Below are 12362 nucleotides of genomic sequence, written 5' to 3'. Positions count from 1 at the left end.
AAAAATCAATTAGGTGTGTTAGTAAAAAAGGTACTCTTTGGTAGTCCACAGTATTCAAAACTTTAGGACATGACTGAAGAAACTAAAATAATAAGTCTAAAATAATACAATGTTTATTCAGTATAGAAACAAATCTGAATTTATATATCCATTCTAAAAATTTATAAAAATAACTTCAAAAACCGTAAGTTTCAAAAAGATGTTATTCTCAATTACTTAAACTTATTTTTGAAAAACACTGCTGTCACGCTGACATGAAGCTTAAATATATTTTATTACTTATCAAGAGTCATTTTATACGACAAAACATTGTTTTCCTAAACAAATGTATATACATCACCTCTTAAAAGAAAAAATTTACTATCTTGAATTCGAAAAATGGCCACGGATTTAACAAATTGTAAAATTATGACAATACTTTCAACTACTGAGCCACATGAGAAAAGACCAAAAAGTAGCCATAAAAAAAACTTGTCAAAAACCCATGAATCACTGAAGACAACTGAAGAGTCACCCACCCTCAAGAAGGGCCAACTGATTTGAAATACTAACTTAGCTTTTAGTTCTGCCCTAAGTTTCAGAGTAAGGGCACAAGCTAGGAGATGTTAAGAAATGATGGTTAAAAGCAAGTAAAGAAAGGAATCTGTAAGTAGAGGCTAAAAATTGTAAATGTTTGGGGGTCACACACTAGTGACACATACACAATAGTTCCCAAGGATATGACACCAGAATAAACTGATGCTCAAGATGATTAATTTTTTTAATTTAAAATAATTTGATTAATATAGCAAAAACCAGTGTTGACTATAATGAGACTTTGTAATGATGGGGACATTAATCATGGTAAATAGCATTATAGTCCAAACTTTCTCACCAAGATAAGATTTGTCAGTACTATTAAGAAAACAAGCAAACAAACCCAAAAGACTAGAGTTAAGCAGAAGAGAAAGCCATTTTCCTCCTTTTCATAAGTCTATACCACTATAATTATTTTCTGTCCTAAGAAAAGCTTCAGGACACCCCAATTAGGTAAAGTAAACAGGCACTCCATTTAAAATAAATATGTACATCCTGAATTAGGTGCATGTATCCAATAAATATCAACTTAAAGGCAATTCACTTAGGAAGGTTTAAAAAAAACATTGTGATAGCATTTTGTTGGATCACTACTATGTTAGAATGAACCATTTTAGCTAAAGATCAAATTTATTTGGATAATCCAACTTTTAAAAGATAAATACTTTTTATAGCTACTTAATATTACCACAGTAGTACTGTACAAAAAAATGAAGGAAAAGATGAGAGTTTGAGATGAACCTGCAGGTTTTCACAGAATTACCAATCATTTTTGGTCATCTGTTTTGGTGTTGCTATAGCAACTTTATGATTCATGAGCCCCTCACCCCAGTAATTCAGAGGACTGAATTATGTATGAAAAATGTATTGTCAGTGTGTTTCCAGTATCAATAACACACATTAATGAATCTGATCTTACTATAGTAAATTATGTATTTTTAGCCTCAATTTAGTAAATTAAATTAGCCACTAGAGAAACACAGAGGAAATTATCCATATACCCAATCTTTATAAAACTGTGTCTCATGTCAGTCCTGAATGTTAAATCCACTATATCTCTTAGTTTGGAGACACTTCAAATATGTCTTTCTTTACTGAGAGACTCAAACAGATGAGTCTGTGTATAATGCTTACAATGCTTATTTAAAGAAAACAAATTTGATCTCATAATTAAATTAGATATAAACTTAATAGAAATATCTTTTAAAGTTCACAAAAAAGAACCCTCATCTAAAATGCATACAAGTATTTAACAGTGAAGTGTCATGATGTCTACAACTTACTTTCAAAAAGGATTCAGCAAAAGAAAAAGAAAAAGCATATGTGTGTATATATATAATACGTGCAAATATAAGAGGGAAAAGCAAATGTGGCAAATTGCTATCAATGCTGGATCTACGTGGAAGATATATGGGTATTCAGAGTATTTTTTTTTTTCGGCTTTCCTGTGGAAAAATTTCCAAGTAAAAAGATGGGGAAACAAAGGACCCTCACAGGCTCCTAGCTCTCTTGTGTTACAGTCTTTATCCTGAATATATGTCCAGTCCCTTTCTTTTGAGGCAATTACCTCAAGACCCTTCTGCTTTCATTTAAAACAACTGTTATAGAACTGTGTTATGTCTTTTTAAGGAAATCATAACTCCGGGAAAGAGTTTTTATAAGTAGATTTAAAGGCCAGTATCAGTGAATTAATTGTTTTACCTGAAAGTTAACATCTTCTTTCTTAAATATTAGTGCTCGAACTTCATCAGGATCTCCATTAAATATAGCTTGCACCAGTGATGGCTAAAATACAAGAGAGCAATAAAAATATTAATCACACTGCATGGATGATTCTAAAGATATTTCCACATAACTTTTAAACCTAAAATTTTTCTCCCCTTTAGCAACAATAATCAATTTGGTTTTTGACATTAACCAAAAGTTTCAGGAAGTCAAATCATATGAAAGTACAGGATTCCTCCCCGAATAAAAAAGGCCTAATTAAAAAAAAAATCAGTTCAGTATAACCAAAATTAGGTAGATAGTAAATACAAGCAAACTTTATTTTGTGTGAGTAGAAGTGTTTTGTTTATATATGTGTGTGTATATATGGTAAAAACAAAGTCTCTTCCAAATACAAGTGTGACATCTCAACATCTACTTGTGGAACATAACTTGTCGAACAAGCCATTCCTAGGCCACACTGAGGCCCGTGAAGGTAGTAGGCCTTTTTGAAAAGTTCGTTTGGGGCATTAAATAACTTGCATGGGTTAGCATTACACGTTATACAGATAGAAATCCAAGGAAGAAAATCTGTCAATTGATGAAAATCACTACTATCCAAAGACCAAAAAATACCATATACCTGAAAAACACAAAGAGGCAAACATGTGTATCTAAATATAACAATTTCTTAACAACACAGCCTCTCCGATAAGGTATCATATTATACTAGTCAAACAAGAAACCAATTGACAACAACATTGAAAATAAGGTTAAGGATGAAGTCTGATTCTTTTTCATATAAAAGTGCTATGTGTAAATACATAAAATTCATTACAGAAAAGGCTGTGCCTCGGTATTTCTAGCCGTAGCTTTCCTAAAACATACAGTTCCTCATTCTTGTTACAGCAGTTTTTAAAACCACAAAATGAAAACAGAAACGTGGTTGCCAGAACTACGATTCTCAATTCTTTTAAAAAAAGTCTTTTTAAGAGAGTAAGAGACAGTAAGTAAAGTCTGAAATGTTATCTAAACATCTAAAGTAGTAAAAATCAGAAATGTGTGCATTTTATACCCAAGTAATACTATATCATATGTACATACCTATATTGCTTTATTTGGGTTTTTAATGAAACTAGTGGAAACCAACTTATATTTATTCTTAAAAGATAAAATTTACCCTACTAGTTCAGCAGAAGACAGTAAACATAAACTCTCATATCTTACCAATACACTTCCAGAAGGTGGTGAATGTAGGGATTTATTTTCCTGTGGCAATTTAGAAATGAATGCAGGAGATTCATCTTCTACCTCCTCCAAAACAACAATACACACTCGACTCATTCGCTCTTTTAAAATACTAAATCCCAAGCTATGTGATAAAAGTCACAGTTGGAAGAGCACAAGTAGTTTTTCCTCCTCTTCTGTACAACACTTAGGATCATTCTCTGAACAGCGCAGCTGGTTTTTTAAAGTTAATAAGTACTATCAGAAAAACTGAAGTTTAAAATTATGACTACATAACTTCCTAAAAACAACAAAATTCTATTATCTTCTGTTGGGTTACTCTAATACTTAAAAGAAATTTCACATCAACATGTCAATTACTAAAACGGAGTCCAGCACAAGCTCATTTAAAAATATTTTTCCCCTACTAAAATAGTCATATTGCTCTCTGTCTCACAGAAATTTACTTGCATAAAAAGATCATTGTTTGGGGCAACAACACCACACAATACAAAATGAAATGAGAAACAATTACTGTGACAGAGATGATTACAGCTATACCCACTCTTGCCTGCAAGGTCATACAGTTACCAGTAGCTGACTTGCTTGTAATTAAAAAAAAAAAAAAAATCTCACTATTTTGTTTCCACTTCTAACTTGTCTTCATTTCTTCAGCTTCTGGTTTAATACAGATATTATCCAGAAAAAAAAAAATATCTAGAGCTCAGCACAAATTCTTAAAATAAAGCTCAGAGGTTGACAATTCTTTCTGTGTTTGGGAAAGAAAAAAAAAAAAACACTCTGCATTAATAGCAAAGCTGCAGTACATTTACATGCGATGAGTCAGACCACAAGAGACAATAGGACTCTTGGTACTAGAATACAGCTTGATTAATCCAGATATCCCATGTAATAGAAGAAACACAGATAGCTTTATTCCCATCAATAGCATAAGCAAGGCAGAGCGTTCATTCTTTCTCCATCAGGCAGTTGTCTGTGGCTGCTCCAGCAAAAGGGCACAGCACCAGGCAGAAATAGTGTTAGCAGAGGATCCTAATGGAACAGGCAGGCTGCGAAGGAATTAGAAGGCATTTGAGCTCAAATTACTGCTTCAGGCTTTTCATTTAAAAAAAAAGAGAAAAAACCCCAGTAGTTTATCATTCCAGTGTTTCCTTTGATCTCCACATGAATACAGCTTCCATTAAATAGTCTTCATTCACAGGAAAAAACAGCAGACTGTGCATCTTCTTTGAGCCAACTACTTTATTCAATCATCTGCTCTGTGCCAGTACAGTTTCCTTCCACTGTAAAAACCGCTACAGTTACCCTTTCAGTAGATTTCAGATGCTTTCCCGTTCCTCAGATGATCTTGCAAAATGCCACTAATACCTCCAGTGGGTAAGTCCTTAAAAAATATCTACGGAACCTCAGGATCGGCCCCACAGAAGCATTCCAACTGAGCAACAGTCTGAATAGCAAAGACTGCAGAACCGCAGGATGAAATGCCTAGTAATGCTCACATGTTACACTTACCAGAGATCTGAGCTACTGCTCGGGATGTAACTTCCTCTAGCAGGAGAAAAAAATAGTGCATTTGGACAGCCTTCACAATTAGAAGGTTCATGCCAGTTCTGTGACTAATCCAGATCAAACTGAAAAATTCTATAACTGAAAAATGAGTGCGCTTTTAACATTTTCCACTAAAAGCCACAAGGAAATCTGGTGTACTGCCTCTGCTGACTAACACTGGTTTTAGCAAGTAAACAATTCCAAACAGCTTAACTGCTTTCGTATGTTACAATATAGCAAATGTTTAACCCTATAATGACAGCTGCAATAAGAATGTCTGCAGTGAGCCCATAAAAGAGATGAAGGAGAAATATTTATGAGAACATAAAAACACAAATCTAAGATTTTATTCTTATTTTTTACCAAGATCATTTTTTAATAAACCAGATATATTTATTTTCAAAAAAGGAAAAAGTTCAAACAAAGAAACTTAAGATTTACTAACAATTTCTAGGTTGTTGAATTTAATCTATCATATATTTAAGGGAAATGTATTTAAAGGGAAATATATTTAAAGGGAAAAAATAAAAATGTAAAAATGTAAAAATCCTAACTCAAAACATCTGTGGATCATCTGAATTTCACTGAAGAAATTAAATAATTCTACCTTCCCATCTAGAAATGGAACAAAGCCTTAAAATCTTTTAAACAGCTTCATGAAACTATTGTTTGAAGTCCTTAGCATTAATTTTCTATATGTCAAAAAAGGCACAGGGTAACATAAAGCAAAGATTCTCCTTCCTCTATAAAATTAATTTCCCCAAAGCTACAAATTAAGTGTCAAAGGCAACCAATTTATAATTGGGTTTCCTCTTCTCTATTTACTAAAGAAATCAGATATTTCCCAACAAAAAATTACAAAGAAAATACCATGGTTTCCCTTCAATCTTTGTTCTTTCTCCTAACAACTAGCATTTTTATTCATAAACCTAATAGCTATTTTTGAACATTTATGATGCACTAAGTGTTGTACATTCTCATTTAATACAATAAGCTTATGTTTTCATATAAAAGGAAAAAAACAGACACAAAAATTAAGTATTTTATTCAAAGGCATATAAATTAGTAAAGTTGTACCTAATTCCAAACACACTGCTCTTTTGAATCTTATTCTGCTTCCATTGAGTGTACACACTTGTACATGTACCCCCCACCCTTCCACTCTTTCTCAAGATCTCTCTCAAGATCTTTACCACCTAGACTGTAAGAGTAATCTTAAAAGACTGGTAATCCATAATGGTTGTGAAATGTTTAGGTAACAAAGGAATATACTATTTATTGCCATAATATTCCTAAACAAGTTATTTTTAAATGGGTAATTCAGGGCTACTGTTACCACATGTGTTTAAGCCAATTTACTTACCAAAACATAAAAAAAAACCCCAGCATGATATAGATAATGTAAGAATGCCAGACTTTAAGAACAAAACCACTAAATGTCAATCTATGAAAAAACCTGTAATCTTAACATAATTGTATCAAGATACTAAAATATGCTAACAATTCATAGTTGTATTTTAAAAACACATAAAATGGTTTTAAGCCAAATTAAAGATATGCAAATATTTTGACATACAAAATGATGTTAACTATCTCCACATGGCTAAATCAAAAATCTCATCTTGATATGTGAAACATGTGAAAATGAAACCACTATGATAACAGTATCCTATATTCTATCTTCAGGTTTATTTTTTTCCCCCCACCCCAAACAAAAAGCTCTTTTTATATAGACAACTTTAACTTGTTCCAAAGTATCCAGTGTATAAATTCACCTACTTAAACAGGATCTCTTGTTTTACGTCAACTTCCATACTTAGGTCTTTCCTGGCCAGAGCACAACAAGCTCCTTGAAGGCAGGGACTATGTTTTTATATACACCGTGTGCACACAATTACTTCCCTTCCACTTTCTTCCACTTAAAAACAATTTCATTGAAAAGAATCCCATTATGTCACAAGACTCTGGAAATTGCGTGGCAAAATTATAAAAAACAGGGACCTGAAAAAAACAACAACAGGGAATTCATATGTATATATGAATACGTATAGCTTAAGGGGTGCCTGGGAGATAAGTCAGTTAAGGTTCTAACTCTTGGTTTCAGCTCAGGTCATGATCTCAGGGTCCTGAGATCAAGCCTCACGACAGCTCACACTCAGCCTGGAGTCCGCTTGAGAGTCTCTCTCCCTCTCCCTCTGCCCCTCCCACTCATGCACGCTCTCTCTCTCTCTAAAATTTAAAAAAAAAGAGTATATATATTATATATACACACACATACTTTAATCAGAAAACACAACAGGTATTAAGGTACAGTAAAATGAGTTTCGTACCTCTAGTAGGTAAGCAACTTAACATGCAGAAGTTGACAGGATATAAAACAATGATATAGGATGACAGCTAAAATTAAGGCCTCAGGAATCAGCCTACCTGGAATTCAAATTCTGATTCCATTACTGATTAGCTGTGTCCTTGGGCCAGGCAAATTCCTTGAGTCCAAATTTCCTTACACTTATAAGAAGAATAATCTCCAGAGATTTTTATCTAGGAGAAATACAGTAATAGCTCCGTGACTGACTGAGAACATAGGCTTTGTAGTCAAACTGCCTGTGTTCTAATCTAACTTCCTACTAACAAACCTAAGTATGACCTTGAGCAAGTTACTTAACCTCTCCGTGTCTCATTTCAACATCTATTAAAGGACATTAACAGAATCTAGTTTGAAATAAAATGAAGACAGTCTTATTATTATGGATATTTAGGGTAATAGAATGATATCCCGTCAGGGCGGTAGTTTCTCCCCCTACTGGAGAGGTGATTCAGACTGGTGTCTGGAAATTGCAATTCAGTTGCTTAAGTACAACTCCCCATACTCCACCCGCCCCCCCCTTTTCAGGCCTCTTAAGACACTGCTAGACGTTTGTCATAACACTCCAGTAACCAAACTAAGCGTTTGGGGAGGAAGCAGTAAATTAAGGCAAGAAGTAGGACTAGGTGTTTTACTATTCTTCCACATTCACTGTATTTTACACTCTAAGGGAAGAGAAAGGTGAAAATTACTGGCCCATGATATCCTATACAATCAAAAACAGATGAAAAAACCAGAGATAAATACTTCACTATTTTTTATTATTTAAGCTAACAGCACCATATGGCACTATTTTACACCTTCTACTAAATAAGACAGGCCCTTAATCTCAAGGAACTCGTATCTTAAAGGAAAAGGAGACAGGTCAAATTTTAAGAAATTAGGAATGTACAAAGTTATTTATGATGAAAAATTATTGACAAAGACTGTGCAAACTTAAGTTCAATAATTTTTGTTTTCAGTTGAACAATGGCAAAGGGATGTGGTTTTTTTTCTTGAGGCACTTACTTTTTAGGCCAAATTAGATTAAATTTTTAATAAGCCAACAAATTTAAACTCTGCCAACTTCATAATCCTTCCATTCTTCATGTTAAAATGTATTCTATCAACAGCTTACTCCTACTTCTCACAGAATCATGTAACAGTAAAGCTGGTTTAAACTTTTAATGGTAGATATTTAATGTCCTGAAAGATTTTTTTTTTTAGGTTCCTAATTTTGTTATGCCAGAATTCCTTTTTCTGACACAAATGATTTTTTCTTTCTGTATAGAGATTCAATCCAAAGCTCATCTTATCTGTGCTCCTCCATATTGATCTGTGACCTCCATATTGATTATCATAGAAAAGGAATTTTAGGGTGTATAAAGTGGCTACTCTGTACCAAGCTAGTCTCTGAGTATTAAAAAATAAAAAGCTTGTGGTGAAGTATGTTAAGGAAGTGGGTTTAAACCACATTTCAGAAACTTTCTCATAGTTCATGAATCCTGAACAATCTTCTTGAGCTAGGCTTTATCTGCCTATTTTAGAAAAAGTCCTATGAACAGATTTAAAAGAAAATGGGGCAGAAGGAGAGGGAAGGAAAAAATTTTTTTTAATAGCTGTTCTTTTTTTTAAATTTTATTTTATTATGTTATGTTAGTCCCTATCAAAATACCATCAACTCTTCTCAAAGAAATGGAACAAATAATTCTAAAATCTGTATGGAACCAAAAAAGACCCCGAACAGCCAGAGGACTGTTGAAAAAGAAAAGCAAAGCTGGTGGCATCACAATTCCAGACTTCAAGCTCTATTACAAAGCTGTCATCATCAAGACAGTATGGTACTAGCACAAAAAACAGACACACAGATCAATGGAACAGAACAGAGAGCCCAGAAATTGGCCCTCAACGCTATGGTCAACTAATCTTTGACAAAGCAGGAAAGAATGTCCAATGGAAAAGACATTCTCTTCAACAAATGGTGTTGGGAAAACTGGAGAGCCACATGTAAATAGCTGTTCTTTATGTTATTGGTCAGATTTCCCTGTTCTTAGTACAGCCACTGAAAAATGACTATTTAAAAATGAAGAATTCAAAATTCTTATAACACATGCAAATTAATTCTCTGTACATAATGTATTTACAAACTAGGCTATTTTTTTAAATGTTACCCACCATACTTCCAAAATGGCTGACAACCACTGTTATCCAATGATCTCAAGTGGTTTGATCCCACTGGTATGTTATAATGTTAATAACAAATTGTTAACCCTTCCATTATTAATATTATCATATACCGCACATTGTAAACATATATTAATATTACCTATTATTACTCTGAAGTGTTCTTTACAAAGACCCATCCATAGTCTGCATCTATTCTTCCCATCTTGCATTCAACTAGAACATTTAATTTTTAGGTAAGTTCAGAGCCTCACAGAACAAAGTCTATACTTCTCAGCCTCCCTTGTAGCTGGGAGCCACAAGACAAAGTTCTGACCAGCATTTTAAGTAGAGGTATTATGTGGTTTCCAGAAAACTTCCTATTTCTACAAGGACAAATGGTATATCCACCCTGCTTCCTGGAACATGGATGACTCACCAACATCTTAAACCAAACAAGGACCAGAATCTAGGGTGGTAGAAGAGTAGGCTACAGGGGATCTGGGTCCCTTGAGGGCTCTGTGGGAGAGAACTTCCATAAAAGCCCTAGACTGCCCATCTCCCAAACTCTTGTGTTACAAAGAAACAGAAATTCTACCTTGTTTAAGACAATGGGATTGAGTCTCTTTTACTCTGACCTAAAGCTAACACTAAATGATAACCTTACTCTTCCTTCAGTCATCAATCAGTGATCCACATTTTAGTACAGTATAGTTAAATTTTCTTTTTTTTATTTTATTTATTTATTTGAGAGAGAGAGAATGAGAGACAGAGAGCACAAGAGGGAAGAGGGTCAGAGGGAGAAGCAGACTCCCTGCCGAGCAGGGAGCCTGATGTGGGACTCGATCCAGGGACTCCAGGATCATGACCTGAGCCGAAGGCAGTCGTTTAACCAACTGAGCCACCCAGGCGCCCTATAGTTAAATTTTCAATAAATAAAATGAATTATAAACATTAACTGCAACAAACTACATAGAAACAATGAGCAGAAAAAGGCTCAAAGAATGAATCTGCTATATTACACTGGGTAAGCAAAGAAAAATCAGTGGAGGGAGAAGGAAACAAATATTTATCACAAACAGTCTCACTGTGGGGTGCCTGGGTGGCTCAGTTGTTAGGCATCTGACTCTTGCTTTCAGCTCGGGTCATGACCTCAGAGTCATGGGATCGGGACCTGCATCGGGCTCTGTGCTCAGCATCGAGTCTGCTTGAGATTCTCTCTCCTTCTGGCCCTACTCCTGCTCTCTCTCTCTCTCTCTCTCTCTCAATAAATAAATAAAATCTTAAAAAAAATATTCTCACTGAATCCTCATCACTTCTTGTGGGTACTACTACCCAAGTTATATATGGGAAGTGGAGGCTCAGTAACATCCAGTCAATGACTCATCCGTTCATCTATATTTATTCATCATCTACTATGTGCCAGGCTTTCTGTTATGCTAAGGAAACAAAATTATGAATAAACAGTCAATCCTCACTCTAACGGAGCTTACACACAAATAAATATTATATAATTGCAAACTGCGATAAACTGTAGAAGGAAAAAATTTCTTGGAGGGGAAAAAACTAGAGGAAGGTCCATGTGGCTGCAGCAAACAACCATCAGGAACAGTAATAGATGTAGTTGGGAGAAATAGGTAAACTCAAGACTATATAGGGCTTTGTAAGCCAATATAAAGTTTGTATTTTCTAAGTGATTGAAAAGTCATTAGAAATTTTTAAGCAAGACAATCATCATGATTTGCTTTACAAAGATTATGTGGCTTCAGTGTAGAGAACAAATTTGAGAAGAATGGAAGCCAAAGGACTAATCAGGAGACTGTTGCAATAATCCAAAAAGTAGGTAATTTGAACTAAGATGTTGAGGATGTAAATGCAGAGACTGAGATATATTTTAGGAACAGGATTTACAAGACATACTAGTAGATAGGCTGTAGGGGTGAGGGAGAAAATGGTAATTACAAACAACACCCAGGTTTTTTACATAAGCAACAAGTGCTTACAGGAGCTTAAGCAATCTAGGCCTTCTTCAGTTTCCTAATTTAATCAGTAATATGACTTGTTGCATCATATCCAAGGACCCTTCAGGCTCTACATCAGTTCCAAATCTTAGTCCAAAATCTGTATCCTACATCTACTCTCATGATTTGAAAATGAAATGTTAACAATCCCGAACTTGTCTAATTCTGAGTATAAAAAGTTTCTAAAGGATGTTGAGATTTGTTCCATCCCACTCAAAATTCAGTACACTGAAATAATCTAAAAACCTTTTGGCAAGAATACCTCATTTGTAAAACATTCAAAATTATAACAGCAACTGATTCAACAAATATTTCATATTAATATTTCTACTCTACTATACACACACCAAGAAATTATGAAATGTCATATATCATCTCCACCTTCAAAGACCTTATACATCCTAATGATTTTTTGGACATTACACCAAAAACACAGGCAACAAAGGCAAACATGTGGGACTATATCAAACTAAAAAGCTTCTGCACAGCAAAGGAAAGTATCAACAAAATGAAAAGTCAACCTATGGAATGGGAGAAAATATCTGTAATCCATATATATCCAATAACAGATTAATATCCAAAATATATAAGGAACTCACATAACTCAACAGCAAAAAAACAAAAACAAAAAAACACCCAAATAAATAACCTGATTTTTAAAAATAGACAAAGGACCTAAATAAATATTTTTCTAGAAAAGACATACAATTGTCCACAGGTACATGAAAAGGTGCTCTACTCACTAAACATTAGGGAAA

General features: G+C 34.2%; 1 protein-coding gene across 7 annotated transcripts in view; it reads right to left on the bottom strand.

The window, feature by feature from the left end:
* The window catches only part of ANKRD28 (ankyrin repeat domain 28), a 194321-nt gene that overhangs the window by 115894 nt on the left and 66065 nt on the right, over positions 1 to 12362 (bottom strand). For 4 of the 7 annotated variants that reach the window (XM_027583599.2, XM_027583594.2, XM_027583597.2 and 1 more), the window contains one exon: positions 2278 to 2361. The exons of 1 other annotated variant lie outside the window; for it this stretch is intronic. In XM_027583599.2, coding sequence (XP_027439400.1) covers positions 2278 to 2291 — 14 coding nt within the window. In that variant the 5' untranslated portion in view covers positions 2292 to 2361. Of the gene's footprint in view, positions 1 to 2277; positions 2362 to 3507; positions 3625 to 4143; positions 5029 to 12362 lie in introns of those variants that run through there. 2 more of the 7 variants (XM_027583598.2, XM_027583593.2) reach the window with 2 other exon arrangements.

This window comes from Zalophus californianus, chromosome 1 (genome assembly GCF_009762305.2).
Source record: "Zalophus californianus isolate mZalCal1 chromosome 1, mZalCal1.pri.v2, whole genome shotgun sequence".
Taxonomy (NCBI): Eukaryota; Metazoa; Chordata; class Mammalia; order Carnivora; family Otariidae; genus Zalophus; species Zalophus californianus.
This window is presented reverse-complemented; position numbering and strand designations above follow the sequence as displayed.